Source organism: Strongylocentrotus purpuratus, unplaced genomic scaffold (assembly GCF_000002235.5).
Source record: "Strongylocentrotus purpuratus isolate Spur 01 unplaced genomic scaffold, Spur_5.0 spur5_scaffold_11, whole genome shotgun sequence".
Classification (NCBI taxonomy): Eukaryota; Metazoa; Echinodermata; class Echinoidea; order Camarodonta; family Strongylocentrotidae; genus Strongylocentrotus; species Strongylocentrotus purpuratus.
Genome location: NW_022145596.1, coordinates 8,968,836 through 8,991,782, shown reverse-complemented (window position 1 = coordinate 8,991,782; position 22,947 = coordinate 8,968,836). Strand labels below are relative to the sequence as shown.

General features: G+C 36.8%; 1 protein-coding gene across 2 annotated transcripts; it reads right to left on the bottom strand.

Moving 5' to 3' along the window:
• Positions 1-1,864: 1,864 nt before the first annotated feature.
• On the bottom strand, positions 1,865-10,278 carry LOC577415 (NEDD4 family-interacting protein 1). 2 transcript variants are annotated; one of them, XM_011674524.2, is made up of 8 exons: positions 10,125-10,278; positions 8,350-8,455; positions 7,582-7,712; positions 6,583-6,646; positions 5,977-6,101; positions 4,627-4,693; positions 3,874-4,018; positions 1,865-2,806 (listed from the first exon to the last, which is right to left on the bottom strand). In XM_011674524.2, the coding sequence occupies exons 1-7, from the start codon at positions 10,149-10,151 to the stop codon at positions 3,909-3,911; spliced, it is 630 nt and encodes a 209-aa protein (XP_011672826.1). In that variant the 5' UTR covers positions 10,152-10,278; the 3' UTR covers positions 1,865-2,806; positions 3,874-3,908. The 2 variants fall into 2 exon arrangements, with proteins under 2 accessions (XP_011672826.1, XP_011672827.1); XM_011674525.2 differs by having other exon boundaries at positions 8,359-8,455; positions 10,125-10,277.
• Between the last annotated feature and the right edge of the window lie 12,669 nt (positions 10,279-22,947).

Genomic DNA, 22,947 nt, shown 5'->3' with positions numbered 1-22,947 from the left:
ATAAGCCACATTGCAATCTGCATATAGCTCGTTTTCCGTGGCTGACAACCGACATATCCAGGCTTGAAGCGAAAACAATACCAGCCAGGGAATGTTCATATCTTCAATTATAATGCATGCTACCTCCATATCCAAATCATTCATTTGATTTTCATGCGGGTTAAATTGTTAAAAGCCTAAGGTCAACAAACTGTAAAACCAAAAACTTCTGCAAGCTTGAAACTTTCATAAAATTTGCTTTGTATTTAAGTTTCAAGCTGATCAGCGCTAAATTACAACACTGAAATATTGCAGATCACTTAAACTTATTTTGGCTGCGAAAGGCTCGGGCCGCGGAAAATTTCTCATCTTTTAGTATAGAAAATGGAAGCAACCTTGATTCCCCCTCCCCCCTAAAAATACAAACAGTTAAATTCATCAACATATTTCACCCCAACTTTTTAAACATGATTTGACCTTCTCACACAGTTCTTTATGTACCTTGACATATATATGATGGATATGGTTTCTATATAACCAACAGTATCTTAAATATAAGGATAACTACATATATTTTCACATAATATATACATTAAACATTTCTTTACTAGCAAACCAAAAAATGCATTACAGCAGTATGTATGTACATTATACACATGAGTAGCATTTGTTAAATTTGCTCCACAACTATAATTGTTATGTTAGCAGGTAGTTTTAACCCTTCATAAACCTTAAATTCTAGTTCACATATCACATGTAAATGAAAGGCAATTAGGAGAAAGAAAGAGTATATGCAGGTATCATGGGTTCTACCTTTACTTAAAGGTACTATGTCCCATTTGCAGGCCAAAAAATGAAAAGGTTAAATACCAACGGCATTTGAAAGATAATACTAATTCAGAACTTCCCTAAAAAAAAGGGACTTGAAAATGTCTGTAAGTGGGAAAATAATGACTATTAGTTGTCAAATCGACTTAAGAGCTATAGAGCCAGTAAGTAATATTCTGATTTTCAGACCATTGTACCGTTTTATGCTGCGCAAAGATCCAATCAGTTTAATTTTGGCCGTTACAAGAAGTGGGTTAAACATGTAGACAAATGCTCATGTACCCTTTACAGCTCATGTTATGAATGTTATTACCAAAGAAAAAAAAGCCAGTCAGTCACTCAATAGTGTCTGACAGTGAAGTTTAGCAAGTAAACAGGTTTCCTTTCATAATTTGAATATTAGGACACTGCTAACGTTTAAATTTCAGAGATAGGACATACATGACATATTCTTAATTCCTGCAAAGTTCTACAGAATTTGATGTCGACTGCAAAAGGGACATAGTGTCTTTAACCTATTCCCTTTGGGAACTGGTTGGCTCCTGTATTAAGCCTATGGGTATGTCAGAATCCAGTTGTAAATGGGTTAATGTTGTGCATGTCATAAGATACAGATTTGTGAAGTACACTACTAAAATGGTTTCATGCACCATCTGTGAACAAAGCTTATTAAAAGTAACCAGAAAAAAATATGTCAACAAAAAGGTTTTTGATCCTACAAATGAACAATACTTGTATTTCCTTCTGTAAGATATTTGTAAGGTTTCATATGTTCCATGTATGTGGGCAAAATGGAGCTTTGTTATTGCTTTTTCAAATCTCCAATTTGTTGTAAAAAGATTTCACAGTTGTATAGAATTTTTGGGAGCTTGATATTCATGAACTTAAAATTTAAAAAGAAAATTATGAATATTAAATAAATTAATATATATATAAGCTTTTACTCCCAATAAGAATTCTAGAAAGTCATTACTATAGCAATTAATGAAATTCAAATTCACATTACCAATAATATGTATAATCCTTTTCTGAGGGGTGGGGATGGGACAAAATCAACTAATGAAGTATGAAGAATTTTATATCAATAATTTACATGAACAATTCTTGGTTACCCATTCAACTAGATCAACAAAAAATATGTTTACACAAGTGCATCTAATTAACATGAAACAATCAAAGATGTTGTTGACATAACTGTAATATTCCCTCAGCTGAACATAGTGAATTGAAATTTAATACAGTCTTTCACAAGCTAAAAGCTATTATTCAACACTTTGACAGCAAATTTCATAAATGGTTTGAAGACCACCCTGGACTCACCATTAATAATTAACCTTATTCCCCCTATTTGTCTTAATACAACATGATCATATTCTTATAGCTTCAAAGGATGTTTTTCCCCTCTACATTTGAAGACAGATGAATATCTAAACATTAAATAGTACCTTCAGCATTTTAGCCTTTGTGTGGGCATACGGTACCTCATACAATTTTCCAAACTCCATCAACAAAGAAAGCTAAAACCTAGAACAGTAAGACAGAATTACGTAAAAGATTTCTCTTGTGTACAAAATGAAGTTATATAAATCTCTTATAATTATGGTCAAGTCCATGATAACAATTTTTTTCTACACATAAAAAAATGTGCACCAAGTGAATAATACGTTCTTACAAAGAGGCTAAAGCCTCGTTCAGATACGAGGCGGTAATCTGCAGCAGTTTTTTTGTGATGACAAAAGTTTAATACGGTTTATATTTCTGTATCTTATAACACAGAGATAAGGAAATACGCACAGGTCCTTTGTTGCACGCAGTTGCCATTCATTTACATGTTACAGAAAAACTGACAGTTTACTGCTTCGTATCTGAAGAAGCATTTAGAATTATAATTTTTCATGATGAGTTGTTTGAAGGCCAGTTGTGACTTCTGTTGATGAGATGGTTAAACTGTCATTGCGTCTGGATGTGATGATGATTTGCTCTGACATCTTAAATGGATCTGAAGTGCAAAGATGAAAATGAAAAAATATAAATGAGACAAATAGAAAAACTCAAAATGTATCATGTATGTATTGATGATTGATGAGTCAGCTTTCAGTTCTTAAACTACCAGGCATCTGTAAGGTTTACTTCTTAAATGTTGCAGTCAGCCCTTCTCGAAAAGCTCTGAATAGTACATGTTGAACTCTATACCAGTAATTACATACCACTCCTACCAGCCCCCCCCCCCCCAAAAAAAAAAAAAAAAAAACACAACAACAACAGTACCTTGAGTGGAGCAATTATACCCTTGTACAGACATGTCCACAATGGGATACCTAGAAATTCCTCTCTGGCAGACTTCCCAAAGCTAACAAAGTTGTACAAATAGATTATCCATAATGACAAGGAGCATTAGAGTTAAGTTCAAGGCAATGCCAATGGAAAAGCCATATTAAGCTTGCTATATAATTTAAAACTTGTTCTTCATTATCATGTGCTGATGAGGTTAGCTTATGAACAAGGTTCTAGTATTGTTGTAATCCTTCATAACAGGAATACAAATCCTCTCTATTGTTAGCTCCAAAATAAACCTATCAGACCTCTGTATCAAAAGGGGCTCTCCAATGTTCTTGGGAAAGTTCAAGATTAAGATTAAGATTGAGATTACATCCTTTCCCACTGTAATTACCTCTAATGATAATCCTTGTCTCCCTTAATCCTCAAATAATTGTGCAGTACATGTCCAAAGCTCTATTCATACTTAAGGCCATCGTTGGAATACCTACGCTTATTTTCGACCCCTTACTCATTATATAATGATCCTATGGCATTTAATCAGTTGCTGATAATCATTGATTTGTTGAGCACCTGCGCTGTAATTATGTCTTTCAATAAATTCTCTGCAGAATAGCCTAACAACATTATTTCGAAAAAATCTGGAGAAGGTACAGGACTTGTCCTCTTAATATGTAAGAGAGTCTTAGCATAGAGACGAGTTAATTGATTACACTAAGAACTATTGGTGTGTGTGTGTGTGGGGGGGGGGGGGGGAGGGCAGGAGCACATACACATTACTGCACTCACCAGATGATATTGTGTGTTGAATGCTGTAGTTGTGTTCACATCCGATGGTAGACGATATACATGGGCTTGTTCTCATTCTCTCCATTGGGATTCTGAGCCTTATACTTGATATGTAGGTAGATACCTCTCACAAATATCAAGAATCCTACCAAAAAAAAAAAAAAAAGAGACCAAGATTAATAATCAATGCCATTCCATGCAAGCAAACCATTATCCTGATGGAAAACAGGTACAAAGTGTAGTAAGGAGCAAGATAATAACACTAAAAAATAATACATGAGCACTAACAAACAAAACATTGTTTTTTTTTAAATTTCAACCAAATAAGATTTGTAAGTTCCATACAATTACGGTACGATACCAATTAAATCTGGCCAACTGCACATCTTTCAACATCATCTTTCAACAATAACTATTTTTATTGAAAAGTAAAAACTTGAAAAGCAAAGACTCAATGCAGAACCAAACTCTTTTTTAGAACACTTTCAAAATAATATCTAATCATGTCAGGACAGGACAATGATACAGTTAGCTGAAATGACCTGTGGGAAGCAAGATATCTAAAGAAAGTAAATATAGAGTGAAGTATTCATACTGAATGTGACATGGCAAGATATTCCAGGAACAAGTTGCAATTTTTTCAGACACACAAATTAACAAATACAATTTCTATCAAAATTAATGGAACCATATTTTTTACAAGGAAGATATTGAAGGGCCTGATGCGTGACATTTTTTTCTCCCCAAACTTACCGCACAATATCAGGGCAACAAGAAGACAAGCTGCACTTTTCAAATATTCTGAACAACACTCGGCATTCTGAAAAGGATGTAAAAGAAAAAACAGTTGTTTAATAAGTTAGATATTTTACTGCAAATATACTGCTTCAATTCAGTACTTCATGTGTCATCAAAACAGGATTGAATTAAAGACGAGAGTTTGATATCATGTTATAACAATAACAGGATATGAATGACCAGTTGGCCATATAACATTTCAAAATCCTTAAAAACCTAGCACATGTCCTTGATATGTTAAAGTTTCATTGTATTAGAGACAAGAGTATGACATTATGTTAAAAGAAGAACAGGATACTAATGACCAATTAGCCATATAACATTTCATAATCATTACCGGTAATTACATAAAAAAAAACCTAGTACATGTCCTGGACATGCATTTCCAATGAAGTTCCAATGACTCGTAAACCGAGGGTTTTATTTGGAAATGAAAGCAGGATGTCAAAGATATGATCCGAGTCAGATATGTTACACAACCCCTATCTAAAGTTACAGGGTGGGATGAGGGTAGAATGAGGCTTTGTACTTTGTATCAGGGTGTCTAACGGCTATGAGGCTTTGAACACTGCATAAACCTTCAATACCAACCAACAACATATCAGTAGACATTACCTTGTAAAGATTCTGTTTTTTAAAATTACCAAGTCCCCCCCCCCCCTATTAAATCATGATCAAATTAATTAGATAGGTTTTACATCTGAGGCTTCTTCAGATAAGGTGCGGTAAACTGCTGCAAAAACAACAACCCCAAAATGATAAAAAAACATGTACCGTAATTGACCCCGATTAACCGCACCTTTTTAAAGTTTCGATTTATGCCCCTCCACCTGGCGCTATGCCTGGCAATGTCTCCAAGCTTAGTAATCGGTGTATTGACTCACCACTTGGAAACTAGAACAACACTCAAATTTGTCTGTCATCTTGGTTTGAAAGTAATCTTTCTGATAGATTTCAATATGTAGTTTATAATAATAATTCCTCCAATTTTTCTTCTATTACACTGCGTACCACAAGGTTCTATCTTAGGTCCTCTACTGTTTTTTAAGTCGGCCAAAAAAAAAGTCGGCAAAAAAGAGGGGTGCGGTTAATACACGAGGTTGGTTTATACAACATTAATTATGGTAAACGAATGCCATCTGCGTGCAACAAAGGAGTTGTGTGTTATAAGATACATATAGGATACAGCAAAGGCAGCGTATTACACATTACGTCATAACAAAAACGCTGCGGTTTTGCTGTATCATGTCTGAACAAGCATTAATTGGTGTATCCCAGCATATCTCGCCGCTTATGATCAATTACCATTGCAATGATGGACCACTTGACCATGGACGCTCCGAAGCCTGAGAGGGCGCCATAACGTCCTGCCATGCTCATGCTAAGGCAATAGGCAAAGATGAATCCAATCCAGTTGAAGATGAATGCGACTGTGGATTCATATAAGAAATACAAAAAATGGGATTCAAAACCGTTAGAGAGAAAACAAATCCATGAATTATTAAAGAAAAATCTTAACCCCCCAAAAAACAAAGAGTCAAATAAGTCATTAGACCTCAAAATAATCAGACTTAATCGAAATTTGTATTAGACAATATGAAATATTTATGACCTGGGGCTGTCTTCTGAAAATGTTATCTTTTAATCTTAAATGAAAGGAAAAACAAGTTTAATTGTCATGACAATTGAATGGTAGTAAGAAAAACACTAACCATAGGAGCTTGTACAGATGCCTCTTCTATCTTTGCGCAGACATTAACCAATGACTTGTCATTATTTGATTTGTTATGACAAGCAATAATGTTTTAACCCCCATAAACTATACCATTATTTTCAAAATACGTTCCCTGGTAAAATTTTTGTAAAATCATGTCAGACCAGTTAGAAAAAAAAATTGTAAATGCTACTCACTTATAAATGCGAGAGTGAAGATCATATCTGCACCAAGTCTTGAATTAGTTTCAGCTGCCTGGTCCTGTAAAAAATAGGTATCAAAGTTGAGAAACAAAATAATGTTAGATGATTTTAATAGCCTACCTCATTATTTACAATCATTTCATAGCTGACAAGATGATGGGTCATGTAAAAGTATTTTATTTATTTATTTATTGAAATATATTTAATCAGGATAACAAGGATCAGATATACATTGTAGATACAAAATCTGTTTTACATCATGGTCCTGAACAGGATAAAAACACGGAAATATAAATAATGAATATCACCAAAGCTCACAGGCAAAGGTAAGAACAGTATAAAACTAACATATAAGCATAATACGCATTAAAAATAGTAAAAAGCAAAAAAAAACGACAATGAAATAAATGAAATTAACAGCGGAAAAAAATCAAATCACTTTAATAAAAGGCATTAAAAGATCACCCTAAAAAAAAAAAAAAAAAAAAATTGTGCTCTGTACCCCCCCCCCCCCCCCCCCCCCCCCCCCCACCTCTGAGCGACTTTTCGGCCGGCGCGATTTTCAAATTTTCGGGAGCAAAAAAAAAAAAAAAGTTGGGCCCCCTCCCCTAAGAAATCCTGGATCCGCGCCTGCATACATGTAGATATAATGTTAAGTAAAAGGAAGTGGCAAATCATTTCCTGAAAGCAAGAAGGGCATTTACTTTGTATTAGGCCTTTAAAAAAAAAAATTGTTGTCTTGCCCTTTGCGACCGACCCAAAATTCTTGAAATCTATGGTCAGCTTTTTAAAAAGTTTTTTTTGTTTACCGTTATTTAGAGAAAAAACATATTAAAGCATTCAAAACTGAGAAATATCAGCCCAAAGAGGGAGAATTTTTTTTCCTTTCTAACCGACCGACCCATGTTTTGGCACCAAAAGGGCAGTACAACAACTTTCTTTTTTAGTTACAAAACGTACGCCCTTCTGGCTCTCATCAGATAATGTACTGACCGTAAGGAGACCTTGGTCGGTGAGCTTGGATTCACTCTCATTCTCTTCATACTTTGGAGGTGGTTCTGAAGGTACTAGTACTTCATAGGGAGGGGGCTCAAGGGTGGTGGTGGTGCTCTCATTGCCCTTATCTGAAGAAGAAAAAAAGGCGTAGAATCAGTGGAGATTAAGTAATTGTCAACTTCAAGAAAGAAGGAGAATTAAAAAAAAAAAACATTGTATAACATTGGTTCAAGCACTCAAATATTAGTGGTGGTTATGGTACATATTACATATATATATATATATATATTATTATTTTTTTTTTGGGGGGGGGGGGGTGAGTGGGTGGTTTGTTGATAAGTTTTTTATGGCAATCGGTCAATCTTGACTATTATCACCGACAATTTTTTTGTTTTAAAATTTATTCTACGTACTTGTAATAATAAGCTGTCTTCTCTCTTGGTGGTTGGTGATGGGTTCTTTAAACAAATTTGAGACATACATCTACCACTATGTGTAAAATACCTGCATTTAGTAACACAATACTTACAATCAGTTTCTGTCCTTTAGTATTAAGATTTCGAAAGCTCATTGGCCAGTACAAACAAATTTAAAAACCAATAGAGAATATGTATTCTACAACAAAAAATGACTGTACTCTTTTAAAATACTTAAAAACAAAAATGACTGTACTCTTTTTAAATATATCAAAACAAAAATGACTGTACTCTTTTAAAATATATTAAAGTACATTTTAAGTACAGTTCTTTTTTCAATAATTCTAACCAGACATACTTTGTTCATTTTCTTGGTTCTGATCCTCTGGCTCTGATGGTAAAACTAGGGTGAGGGTCACTTGCTGGGGTCGGCTATCACGCTCTGTCCTGCAGATCTGGTCAGTATCAAAATAAATTGTACACAGTGAAACTTTGGCCAACATAAATATAGAGGTTCTAAAACATTGGACATTTCATCTAACAAAGGCACAGGGGAAACAAATATGTTTTTCATTTCAGTTGCGTGGTCATTTTTGTGACAATGCTGAATGCTGGTTCACATGAGACTGCATACCGTACTGATGCGGGCGCGCGAGCTTGCGTGAAGTCAATTACAGTCGATAACTTCATGCGCGCTGTCAGTACAGTACACGTATATGGCATGCAATTGTGCAGCGGTTTGCCGCAAATATTATGTCTTCGTTTTTAGGAAAAATATTCAAAAAAAGATAAGAAAATTGACACGAAAAGGGAAAGAAATGTAACGACTTTAGAGTAAAGGAGCCGGTAATCGGCCAGCTCCAGTTTTCGGCCGATTGGTTGGATGCAAGGTAAATTCATTCTAAAATACATCGCATAATAGCATAACACATATCCCACACATACCATACCATGCCAGTGTCACTGAAGAACCACATTTGCAATGAAAAATATATCCTAAAATATCACATTTTAGCGATGTAATCGGCGGTCCCGCTACCCGAATCTGAAAAATCGAGTATCTTACGCGTGTCTGTAAGAAATATGGGTACCATAAAATGAGCTTTATTTCAAGTATTTTTCAGATTTAGAGCCCGATTTTGTGCTAGTCGCAAGCTCAAAAGTATCTCATCGCATGTATTAAATCAATGCAGCCGCACACCGCAACGCACACACGATATCTCTGTCTAATTCAGATTCCAATATCCGATCACCACAGTACTAGTTTTCGGCCTGGCGAGCTCCGGGGAGCTCCGGCGTGGGATATCTGCTCCGCCCGCTTGTGCTATAGATCAGCGCGGAAACGCGCGTGCGCGCGCTTCCTATTGACTTTGTACATGCGGCCGAAAACTGGTACGCTATGCCGAAAACTGACTTCGAAACAGTGAAAATTGAAATGAATATTGTCATGGCAATTCGTGATTTTTTTCTGGGATTCTTGTTTTGTTTAAATAATAATATTTGCTTCATGATTTGAACAAAAAATGATAATAAATAGGAAGTAAAGGGTCCTAAAAATAGGATTTTGTCTTAAGTGGCCGAAAACGGGCTCCTTTACTCTATATCATGACCATTATTTGAACAATTGATGAAGATTTAGTTGATTTTTGGTATGTTTTTATCTCCAGGCCTGAGTAAAGGGTCAAAAATGGAAACGCAAGTAGGCCTAGATCTACACTAGAAATTAGAATCTAGAGGTCTAGTCATTTCTCCAAAGTTGCAAATCTCAGAGCTACGACCGAAACAACATTTAAATCGCTGTTTTGATCAATATATTTTTATAATTCTGAGATGACGCCCCTTTAGGACTATGAAGAAAAACCTGCATTTTCATATGACACCCAATTCATTGAGTATCACTTCAGGATCACAAGCAATAAAGGTTTGAATTTCAATTTGGTAATAAAAACATTGACCAATTTTGAAAGATCGCGCAATGCACGTAATAGAATGCACAGAGCTATGCGTGCAATCTCTATGGAAAGAATTTTTAGCAACACAAAATCGAGTGCGCTATCAGATTCAGACAGACACCCTACACTACAATTGAATTACAGTAGTAATGTGAAATAAATCCATACTTACTTCATCATATGATGGTGGATTGTCCATGATTGATATACAGAAATTAGAATGGTTCTCTCAAAAAGAGAGTTCTCAAAAGTGTAAACAAACGTCTGTCCTCACTCAATGACTATGAGGCATCTGCTTTGTGTATATTATGGGTACATCGGATCGGGCTCGCTGAAGTACGCAACTCATTTCTGATGAGCAGGTTGATATCGAAACGTAATGCGTTGCCAATCTAAGGACATAATTAAGGTTATCGTCTCCCCTTGATCAGCAACGAGGAATTGTGACTTACTGGCAGGGATTCAAGCGACAAAAATCTCTAAAAAATAAAAAAAAAGTGTCGTGTTTTTAAAGAGAATTATTTTTGACTGATATTATATTTTCTCTTCTGCATGGAACGCTTGTTATTGAACAGGCATTCATAATTATTCACTTTAATTAAATAATTTTCGTCATGCGCATAACTTCAGTGACCTCCAAACGGATTAGAAAGAAATTAGCCATAAAGCTTCGAGAAGGATGGGGGGGGGGGGGGGGGGGGGGGTTGTGACACTCCATCCAAAAATTGTCTTGTTCGCAATTTCTTATTGATACATTAGACAAATGAATTTAATTTTCTATATTTCTTATTGATACATTAGACAAATGAATTTAATTTTCTATGTTTCTTGGAATTTTGGAACCTCTTTTGAACGACCGGTGTTTACCATGAAATCTAAATTTGGCCAATTTGGGGGGTAAGGAGTACTTATTTTTATTTGTTTATTTTTTATAAATTGAGGGGGGGGGGTTAACCCCCAAAACGCCCCCTGCGTACGCGCCTGACTTCTTACATGATGCAGTATTATATTACTTATTACCTTGACGTGGAAGGGGACAATAGTGATCCATGATCTAAGCTACATACAGACAACCAGGCGCCCCCCCCCCATGACAACCACCCTACCCCAGGACAATTACCCCGCTAAGGAAAACCACCCCGAGGACAATTACCCCAGGAAAATTACCACCTAGGACAATTACCCTGTGCACATTAGCCTCCCCCACCCCTGAAACTTGTACCCCTAGGACAATTACCCCCCCCCCAGGACAACAAAGGACAACCACCCCGAGGACATCCTCCGAAAATATTATTGTCCCCATGTTCATTAAACGGGAGTCCATCCTGATAAGTTGGCTTTAATAAAAAATCATAAAAATTCAGGGGAGGGGGGAGGTTGTGATTGTCCAAGGGGTAGTTTTCAGGGGGGAGGGGTAATTGTCCTAGGGGATTATTGTCTTAGGGGGTAATTTTTCCGGTGGGTTTATTTCTTGGTGGGGTGGTTGTCCTCGGGGGGGGGGGTGGTAAATGTTTTTCCCGCTGGTAATTATTGGCTGGGTGTCATTGCCTAGGGTGTAATCATCCTATAACGTAAAAGGCTATATCTGTACCGCTTCTGTAATTTTGTTATTCATTATCTGGTACATGTACATATAACATACTGATAATTACAAAAGCCTCTATTTATTATTCAAGGATCGAGTGAAAGATGGGATGGGAGAATCTCAATTCGTAGAATAATCACAGCATTTAAGTTAGGCCTATCTCTGTTAGGCTTCGTTTTTTAAGAGATACGTGAGCACAGTTTTCCCTTCTCTTCATTTTCAGGTTTGACTTTATAACCTATTAACAAAATAGTTTTGCAAGGCCGTATAGGCGGCTGTTCAAATTAATTCTTGTTTTGGGGGAGAAAATATGCATGATTTTATTAATTTTTAAACAACAAGTTTATGATTATTTACCTTGCAATACTTTCCTCACTCAACCGAAAAGTCTTTTTTTTTCTTTGTCAGAAATTTGTCCCGGGGGGGGGGGGGGGACTACCCCTTGCCTCCTTGAAGTACGCTAGTGACTTTAGAGCGTTTTGCCGGACGTTATTGATATACAATGTGACTGAATGCCATCCAAGGACCTAATAAAACGGACCTATATAGTCTACAATATTATCGAAATATTAAATACGAGTGCCATCATGTAAAATATATTTTCTTTTACCTAGGGACTTGGTAACATTATTGAGATGAGAGAAAATGGTGCTAAGGTAGTGAATTCTATAGAATAATATGCTAGATGTACAATTAAAGATAATCTGAAAGTTTGAGTGAAAAAAGACAATATTAATGATAAAAATTGGGAATAACTGATCTGATCGATTCCTTTAATTCTCCCAACTATATTATCCCAAAGGCAATTTAATTACTTTTTAGGTGAATGTAAATTGTCACAAAGCAATGAATTGGCTCTATATACCATTCTAGACATTTTAAAGGTGATAAAGTCTGTTTTATGTCTAATTTTCATGGAAAAACGGTTGGGAAAATTAAAAAATGGTTCGGATAATTTACTGTTAATCACTGTTAGATGGTGTTGCACAGTGACGCCTTCAAAGAAAACCATAAGTATCTTTATGGATCGAGAATTTTCTCAGGATTTTTTGCCTTTTACAGGGTAAGTACAGTAGAAGGTATATCATAAGTAACATTTCGTACAAAAATTACATTTTTTCATTAACCTTCACCCACATGTGAATGCTCCCGATGTAGCCAGTTTCCAGTCTTATGCATTGCTCTTTGTCATACCAAATATGAAGGTCTAATTCTTTGGAGAAATTACTTTGTATGTACAAGTTTGAAAAAGAAGCGAAACTTATCAAAGTTACCCATATTTCATGACAGTAAAATATTTCGTCTATGAATGGACAGGCTTTAAATTGGCAACGGCGATTAGGTGCTTATTGTGAAATGCTTCTTCTTATTTCAGCCCTTACGACAAAGTTGCTGAGTTTAAATGGAGCACAACGCTACAGCTCAAATGTATGATTTAATTCATATCGCCATTTTATATATATCTGACATTTTGAAATATATAAATATAAATAGGATATAATCTTTTAATCATAAGCTATGCATAATTGTTTTTATAATTACATATTAAGATTTAAAAAATATCTAAACATGGACCAAGACTATTACTTTTACTTCGGCCTTATATTACTAGTCCGGAAGTGAAAATGGCTGTCAAAAAAACCCTTTCGCTAGCGGGAAATTTGAGCCGCCTGCTCTGTTCACGGACATCCCAATCAACATGTCTTTCCAGTCTTCTTCTAAGAAACTCAAATGGTTTACAAAACCAAGCAAGAGGGCTTTGCTCGACCGTGGACTCCAAGAGAATTTTGGAAGGAACGAGGGACCGGTTCAATTGCGTAACCATTGATGTTACGTCACAATGTAACTGCGTCGTCTGCTGCAACGATTCACTGTTCAGTCAAGTGCTCGATGGTATTCTTTCCTGCCTTTAACTAGTTTAAGTTTTAAAATCATTCGTTGTATCCCAGTTCAACATTATTTATGATATATATCCATTATCCATAAATTTATAGCGATTTGATACATGTCTATTGTCATTGATTCTAACTCATGAACTCGGTTACATCTGTCGGTTGTTAATTGTCGGTGCAGTGTCTAACTGAAAGGCAAAGTAAAACCCAAGTCGAGACCAAGCAAGAAAGAGTAGACAGAAATAACCATCTGATATGGGCCATTTCTTTAATAAAACTGACATTTGTTGACATTCTATAATCGGAGGTCTAGTGAGCCAGACGTAGTCTCAGTGGAACAACTGACGATATCGAGAGACTGAAACTTTTGGTCTAGACCAAGAGATGAGGAAAATCAAAATGGTGATTTTGATATGAGAGACAAGTCAAATGTTGAGTTGGTATATAGGAAAATGAGAACAAATTCAAATCATTTATATTTCATTCTGTTTTGGCCACTTGTACTTGTGGAGTGTTTTGAGGGGGCCAGGCCAGCACAAGGAGGGGCTAGCATGCAAATGCATGTTCCTTTATTGTGATGCTGCGGTATAATTTATCTGTCTACTCCAATAAGCAAATAAACATGTGGTTCTGTAATTATTTTTGTCCTCATTAATTATACCTAAAATGTACCAAGTACCAAGTACTAAGGTTTTAATTTACTGATCCAAATGGTTACTTTCTTGCCTTTCCATTTCACTTCTATTTCTATCCACTTTCCTTAGTCCTTCTAGGACTTTACACATGGTGTACCGTAAACCTCTTCCGCGAAATGGTTACTTGTTTATTTTACATTTAGCTTTCCACTCTATGCTTCAGGACACTCCTGACCTACATTCATTGTCTGATGTCTGTTACGATCTTGGCTTGTATTGTTCTGTCCCTATTCATTTCTTACCCATTCAACATTACCTGCCATAGCACCACACACACAGACACACATACACCCTTTCTATCTCGTGGCTACTCAACCCAGCTCACTATAGACACATGGCAATCTTTCCTTAGGCTCTCGATTGGTTACTAATGCTTCATGTACAATCTTGTTTTATGGACTGCATGTCAGCCATTTTGGCAGCCATTTTGAAGATGTAGTAAAATATAGTCAGTGCAGCTCAAGTCAACAATCATGTCGGACTAGTTTTGTCTTGTGTGAGTCTTAAAATATTGATAATTTCTAATTGTATTTTACCAAGTTGATGGCTTTGCAAGACCATTACCAGGGTGGTCTACAAACAAAATTCAAACATGTACAATTGGAAACCTGGAAGGAAAATGAACTGAGGTATGCAAAGCACCAAGTCCCTTATGGCCAGGCTCTAGGGCTTACTTAAGGGCGGTAAGGTTCTTAGATGCTCTCTGGGGCAATCTGGCAAATATAGAGCATCTTCTAAGTTGAATCTAACACATTTTATGATTAATATTTCAACAAATTATTTATTTTAGATTGAATATTAAAAACATGTTGCTGATTTACAAACCTGTTCAATCGTAATTAAAACTTGTCACTCTTACATGTTTATACAACTTACGGATCACCCTGACATTACTTAACACTATCTTTAAGTAAAACTTTGGAAAGCTGGCAAAAGTGTATATTTAGAGGTCTATTTTTGTAACTTTATTTCATTCGTTTCTGTCGTTAATGAACACCTGAGGTTCCCCGGCAGGCAAAACTTAATCTTAAGCAGTATATTTTTCTAACTATATTTCATTATTATTTGTCTCCTTATAAACACCCTAGATTCCCTTGCTGGTTGGCGGGATGAGAAACTCAATGCCGTCTGGCTTCACATTCCTATTGCACAAAGTCACCTGATTGCCTTAGCAGCTAAGCAAGGCTTTACCTTTCATCATGCTGAAGACAACGAGGCAGTACTATCGCTATGGTTACAGGACAGCCCCTCTCGGCTGCCAGCATTTGCCAGTCATACAGTTGGAGTGTCAGGTAAGGAAATAAATTTGAAATACTTCACCACTACTTCTTCACCCCAGCTTGATCAAGGGTAGATTCAGGATTTTGTAAAAGAGTGGGTACAATATTGTCACATGATTCTCCCCTGGGTCCCTCCACTGTTTACCGAACGGCCATAAGTGTACACGAGACTCCAATCACTAGCAGGAAGGTTCTTTTATAGACGGTGAAACAATCACTCCAACATCAACGCATTTACGCTACTCTCAATACACAGAAACACATGGTCACTTTACGGGATCGAAAGGTACTTGCCTGTATTCACGAAAAACTGTAACAACAAAGTAATTTCACTTCAGTATTCCGATTCTCTGTGTTTCACCTATCTCTCACCCCGCCCGGACCCCTCCAACCCGCCGAAACATGTGTAACTCTGTTACATTGCCCCCTCCTTAATTGAAATGTACTGGTTTTAAGAACTCATACAGCACTTAACAATTGGACGTAACATTAACAATAACATTTCAATTCACACAACATCTCAAACTTGAACAACACAAAATATACAGAGTCTGTTTGTTATTTAATACACGTAGTATGTCCTTTGGTTATTATCTGCGATCAAAACAAATTAACACTGGCTGACGACATATGTGATAACAAGGGTTATAAACGTTTATAACTGAAATCCTTTTAGGTAAATATAAGTTTATTATTTGATATTCTTTTTCAACTGGTGTCTGAACTTTTTTTAAAGTCACTGACTTATAAATATAAAAAGCCAGACCACCTCGTCCACCGTTTCTGTTTTTCAGTATTCGTGAATAGTCTGGAAAATCTACAGCATTATATTCGTTATACCAGGTTTCCTGCACGCAAACTATACTTGGCTTTTCAGGTACCGATTCTGCCAATGAGTATTAGAACTCAAGTCCGTGTACTGGTATTCATGCTTTGAGCATTCTATTGCGTAAAAATAAACATAAATAAGAAGTGGATAAATAGATATGGTATAACTTGGATGAGGGTAATAAGAAGTAAGCTAATAGAACTCATATTGCTAGTTGGGTATGAATCATTTCTTGGGAAATTGTGTGTATTCCTAGGAACTGCCTAGCAGGCTCAACAACCAGACGGATTCTATTCAAGTGTCTAGTTTCTTTTTCAAAGCTGTTAATTATAAAGGTAATAAATGTAAGAAATTTGAGAGAAGACATTCATAAAGTCATATTCATACTTGTATCTGTCTCCAACTTTCCATTCTATTCAGTTTGGCATTAGCAATACCTGAGTAACCTGAATGAACTTTGTGAAAATGTCTCTGACTTCACTCGGCCTATTCTTGATCATCCTAGACCATGGGATGGGAGAGGCGGAGTCTTGTCATTCTTCTTCTTCCGTTGAGTACAGTCCTCCTTGTAGAGTATAGTCGTACTTGATTGTTGAGGCCGCAATCACAAGAACACATGACATTGAGTTCCTAACTAGCCTAGTGGATGCAGGGGGTTTTGGGGTAGCGACTGATGTACTAAGCTGAGCTCTAGGGGAAGGGGCCACCATTTTACTGGAAGAAATCTGTACGCCGTGTCTGATTAGAGGTTTTTTTTGTTCTTTTGAAGCACATGTATTTTAAGGGCGTCTTTGTAACGCTGACAGCCCCTGTTCATGGCTGAGTGGTTTTCTTTACGATGGCAACATTTAGGGTTGTGTTTATTTTTGCAATGCTGGAAGGAGTGAATTCCACCACACCTCATACATCATACTTTCCCATTACGGTTTTCCTCTATGTGCCCATACCTTTGACACGTGTACCATCTAGATACAGGGGGACAATATTCAAATACTTAGTGCTTTTGGTGTGCAAATGAAACTTCTGATGGAATGTTTGTTTGCTCAAATGTGAGCGACAAAACCATCATCAACCTTCTTCTTGAACCTTTTCACGGTGATGACCTCTTTGGGCTTGAGAAGCTCTGAGTTCCTCTTCCGTAACATCACTCGAAAAGGGATGTACCGTGTAGAGCACCTGTGCATATACTACGTATGATTTAAGATTCAAGATAATTTATTGTCATGTAAAAAATACATCAAATTTGTTTTTTGACATTTGAAGGTGCATACACGTAAATAAATACATACAAAATAATTACATTTTAACATAACGTTTAACAATAATCAATCATCACAATTTGAAGTATGTTGCATTAAAAGAATAGGATTATACTGAAAAAGGCATTGCAATTAAAAACCTTGTTCTAAGCTCGTCCATCCAGGCACTCCCACGCCAGAACGCCTCTCCAGATAAGACTACTTTACGCATCAACACACATACACACGCGTGCCCTTATAAATACACATGACACACAGCATATAAGGACATGCAATGTATCAAGTTTAAAACTTTTTTAAAACTTTCGCTTGCCGACTCATATGCCTCATACGCATCCATAGTCTAACAGTTAGCTGATAAGAGATCGATAGAGCATAAGTAGTGTTTTTGTATTGTTTCCAGCGACGCTTTGCAGGATATTAAGTTGTTTTCTGCATCTGTTTCTAATATCTTGGTTATAGGCGTTCCATGTCTGTCGCTGTTGCTGAAAAGTACTGGGGTACTTCGGCCCAAAATGGTAAGGGCCGGGGTGGTTCAGCATTTTGGAGGAAAATATTAATTTTTTTTAATTGGCTAGTTTCCCCATAATGAATGTACATACATGCGATTAAATGGATCCAGAACCCTATATCACTTTGAAAGGGCGTAGTGGCAAATATTGAAAAATTTGAATTATCACAACTTTTCGGGCCGAAGTTGTAAGGGCCGGGGTGGTTCAGCATTTTGGAGGAAAATATTATATTTTTTTAATAGGCTAGTTTCCCCATAATGAATGTACATACAGGCGATTAGATGGATCCTGAACCCTATATCCCTTTGAAAGGGGCGTAGTGGCAAATATTGAAAAATTTGAGTTATCACAACTTTCGGGCCGAAATGGTAAGGGCCGGGGTGGTTCAGAATTTTGGAGGAAAATATTATTTTTTTTAATTGGCTAGTTTCCCCATAAAGAATGTACATTCATGCGATTAGATGGATCCTGAACCCTATATCCCTTTGAAAGGGGTGTAGTGGCAAATATTGAAAAATTTGAGTTATCACATCTTTTCGGGCCGAAATGGTAAGGGCCGGGGTGGTTCAGCATTTTGGAGGAAAATATATATTTTTTTTAATTGGCTAGTTTCCCCATAATGAATGTACATTCATGCGATTAAATCGATCAAGAACCCTATATCCCTTTGAAAGGGGCGTAGTGGCAAATATTGTAAAATTTGAATTATCACAACTTTTCGGGCCGAAGTTGTAAGGGCCGGGGTGGTTCAGCATTTTGGAGGAAAATATTATTTTTTTTTAATTGGCTAGTTTCCCCATAATGAATGTACATACATGCGATTAAATGGATCCATAACCCTATATCACTTTGAAAGGGGCGTAGTGGCAAATATTGAAAAATTTGAATTATCACAACTTTTCGGGCCGAAGTTGTAAGGGCCGGGGTGGTTCAGCATTTTGGAGGAAAATATTATATTTTTTTAATAGACTAGTTTCCCCATAATGAATGTACATACATGCAATTAGATGGATTCTAACGCCTATATCCCTTTGACAGGGGGGTAGGGGCAAATATTGTAAAAATTTGAATTATCACAACTTTCGGGCCGAAATGGTAAGGGCCGGGGTGGTTCAGCATTTTGGAGGAAAATTTTTTTTTTTTTAATTGGCTAGTTTCCCCATAATGAATGTACATACATGCGATTAAATGGATCAAGAACCCTATATCCCTTTGAAAGGGGCGTAGTGGCAAATATTGTAAAATTTGAATTATCACAACTTTTCGGGCCGAAGTTGTAAGGGCCGGGGTGGTTCAGCATTTTGGAGGAAAATATATATTTTTTTTAATTGGCTAGTTTCCCCATAATGAATGTACATACAGGCGATTAGATGGATCCTGAACACTATATCCCTTTGAAAGGGGTGTAGTGGCAAATATTGAAAAATTTGAGTTATCACAACTTTCGGGCCGAAATGTTAAGGGCCGGGGTGGTTCAGCATTTTGGAGGAAAATATATATTTTTTTAATTGGCTAGTTTACCCATAATGAATGTACATACATGCGATTAAATGGATCAAGAACCCTATATCCCTTTGAAAGGGGCGTAGTGGCAAATATTGTAAAATTTGAATTATCACAACTTTTCGGGCCGAAGTTGTAAGGGCCGGGGTGGTTCAGCATTTTGGAGGAAAATATTATTTTTTTTAATTGGCTAGTTTCCCCATAATGAATGTACATATAGGCGATTAGATGGATCCTGAACACTATATCCCTTTGAAAGGGGCGTAGTGGCAAATATTGAAAAATTTGAGTTATCACAACTTTCGGGCCGAAATGGTAAGGGCCGGGTGGTTCAGCATTTTGGAGGAAAATATATATTTTTTTTAATTGGCTAGTTTCCCCATAATGAATGTACATACATGCGATTAAATGGATCCAGAACCCTATATCACTTTGAATGGGGCGTAGTGGCAAATATTAAAAAATTTGAATTATCACAACTTTTCGGGCCGAAGTTGTAAGGGCCGGGGTGGTTCAGCATTTTGGAGGAAAATATTATATTTTTTTAATAGGCTAGTTTCCCCATAATGAATGTACATATAGGCGATTAGATGGATCCTGAACACTATATCCCTTTGAAAGGGGCGTAGTGGCAAATATTGAAAAATTTGAGTTATCACAACTTTCGGGCCGAAATGGTAAGGGCCGGGGTGGTTCAGAATTTTGGAGGAAAATATTTTTTTTTTTTAATTGGCTAGTTTCCCCATAATGAATGTACATACATGCGATTAAATGGATCCAGAACCCTATATCACTTTGAAAGGGGCGTAGTGGCAAATATTGAAAAATTTAAATTATCACAACCTTCGGGCCGAAGTTGTAAGGGCCGGGGTGGTTCAGCATTTTGGAGGAAAATATTATAATTTTTTAAAAGGCTAGTTTCCCCATAATGAATGTACATACATGCAATTAGATGGATTCTGACCCCCATATCCCTTTGAATGGGGGGGGGGGGGTAGGGGCAAATATTGTAAAAATTTGAATTATCACAACTTTTCGGGCCGATGTTGTAAGGGCCGGGGTGGTTCAGAATTTTGGAGGAAAATATTTTTTTTTTTTAATTGGCTAGTTTCCCCATAATGAATGTACATACATGCAATTAGATGGATTCTAACGCCTATATCCCTTTGACAGGGGGGTAGGGGCAAATATTGTAAAAAATTAAATTATCACAACTTTCAGGCCGAAATTGTAAGGGCCGGGGTGGTTCAGCATTTTGGAGGAAAATATTTTTTTTTTTTAATTGGCTAGTTTCCCATAATGAATGTATATACATGCCATTAGATGGATCCTGACCCCCATATCCCTTTGAATGGGGGGGGGGGGGGTAGGGGCAAATATTGTAAAAATTTGAATTATCACAACTTTTCGGGCCGATGTTGTAAGGGCCGGGGTGGTTCAGCATTTTGGAGGAAAATATTATAATTTTTTAAAAGGCTAGTTTCCCCATAATGAATGTACATACATGTAATTAGATCGATCCTGACCCCCACATCCCTTTGAAAGGGGCGTAGTGGCAAATATTGAAAAATTTGAGTTATCACAACTTTCGGGCCGAAATGGTAAGGGCCGGGGTGGTTCAGCATTTTGGAGGAAAATATATATTTTTTTTAATTGGCTAGTTTCCCCATAATGAATGTACATACATGCGATTAAATGGATCCAGAACCCTATATCACTTTGAATGGGGCGTAGTGGCAAATATTAAAAAATTTGAATTATCACAACTTTTCGGGCCGAAGTTGTAAGGGCCGGGGTGGTTCAGCATTTTGGAGGAAAATATTATATTTTTTTAATAGGCTAGTTTCCCCATAATGAATGTACATACATGCAATTAGATGGATTCTAACGCCTATATCCCTTTGACAGGGGGGTAGGGGCAAATATTGTAAAAATTTGAATTATCACAACTTTCGGGCCGAAATGGTAAGGGCCGGGGTGGTTCAGAATTTTGGAGGAAAATATTTTTTTTTTAATTGGCTAGTTTCCCCATAATGAATGTACATACATGCGATTAAATGGATCCAGAACCCTATATCACTTTGAAAGGGGCGTAGTGGCAAATATTGAAAAATTTAAATTATCACAACCTTCGGGCCGAAGTTGTAAGGGCCGGGGTGGTTCAGCATTTTGGAGGAAAATATTATAATTTTTTAAAAGGCTAGTTTCCCCATAATGAATGTACATACATGCAATTAGATGGATTCTTACGCCTATATCCCTTTGACAGGGGGGTAGGGGCAAATATTGTAAAAATTTGAATTATCACAACTTTCGGGCCGAAATGGTAAGGGCCGGGGTGGTTCAGAATTTTGGAGGAAAATATTATTTTTTTTAATTGGCTAGTTTCCCCATAATGAATGTATATACATGCCATTAGATGGATCCTGACCCCATATCCCTTTGAATGGGGGGGGGGGGGTAGGGGCAAATATTGTAAAAAATTAAATTATCACAACTTTCGGGCCGAAATTGTAAGGGCCGGGGTGGTTCAGCATTTTGGAGGAAAATATTTTTTTTTTTAATTGGCTAGTTTCCCCATAATGAATGTATATACATGCCATTAGATGGATCCTGACCCCATATCCCTTTGAATGGGGGGGTAGGGGCAAATATTGTAAAAATTTGAATTATCACAACTTTTCGGGCCGATGTTGTAAGGGCCGGGGTGGTTCAGCATTTTGGAGGAAAATATTATAATTTTTTAAAAGGCTAGTTTCCCCATAATGAATGTACATACATGTAATTAGATCGATCCTGACCCCCACATCCCTTTGAAAGGGGCGTAGTGGCAAATATTGAAAAATTTGAGTTATCACAACTTTCGGGCCGAAATGTTAAGGGCCGGGGTGGTTCAGCATTTTGGAGGAAAATATATATTTTTTTTTAATTGGCTAGTTTACCCATAATGAATGTACATACATGCGATTAAATGGATCAAGAACCCTATATCCCTTTGAAAGGGGCGTAGTGGCAAATATTGTAAAAATTTGAATTATCACAACTTTCGGGCCGATGTTGTAAGGGCCGGGGTGGTTCAGCATTTTGGAGGAAAATATTTATTTTTTTAATAGGCTAGTTTCCCCATAATGAATGTACATACATGCAATTAGATGGATTCTAACCCTATATCCCTTTGACAGGGGGGTAGGGGCAAATATTGTAAAAATTTGAATTATCACAACTTTCGGGCCGAAATGGTAAGGGCCGGGGTGGTTCAGAATTTTGGAGGAAAATATTATTTTTTTTAATTGGCTAGTTTCCCCATAATGAATGTACATTCATGCGATAAGATGGATCCTGAACCCTATATCCCTTTGAAAGGGGTGTAGTGGCAAATATTGAAAAATTTGAGTTATCACATCTTTTCGGGCCGAAATGGTAAGGGCCGGGGTGGTTCA

Bases quoted from the DNA above. Each gene is read 5' to 3' on its own strand.
- LOC577415 (XM_011674524.2), bottom strand. From the start codon at position 10,151: ATGGACAATCCACCATCATATGATGAA. The intron at 7,713-8,349 runs GTTAGAATTATT...TTTCTTCTTCAG, and splicing joins AAATGAACAAAGTATGTCTG to ATAAGGGCAATGAGAGCACC. The intron at 4,019-4,626 runs GTAAGTTTGGGG...TTTTTTTGGTAG, and splicing joins TGTTGCCCTGATATTGTGCG to GATTCTTGATATTTGTGAGA.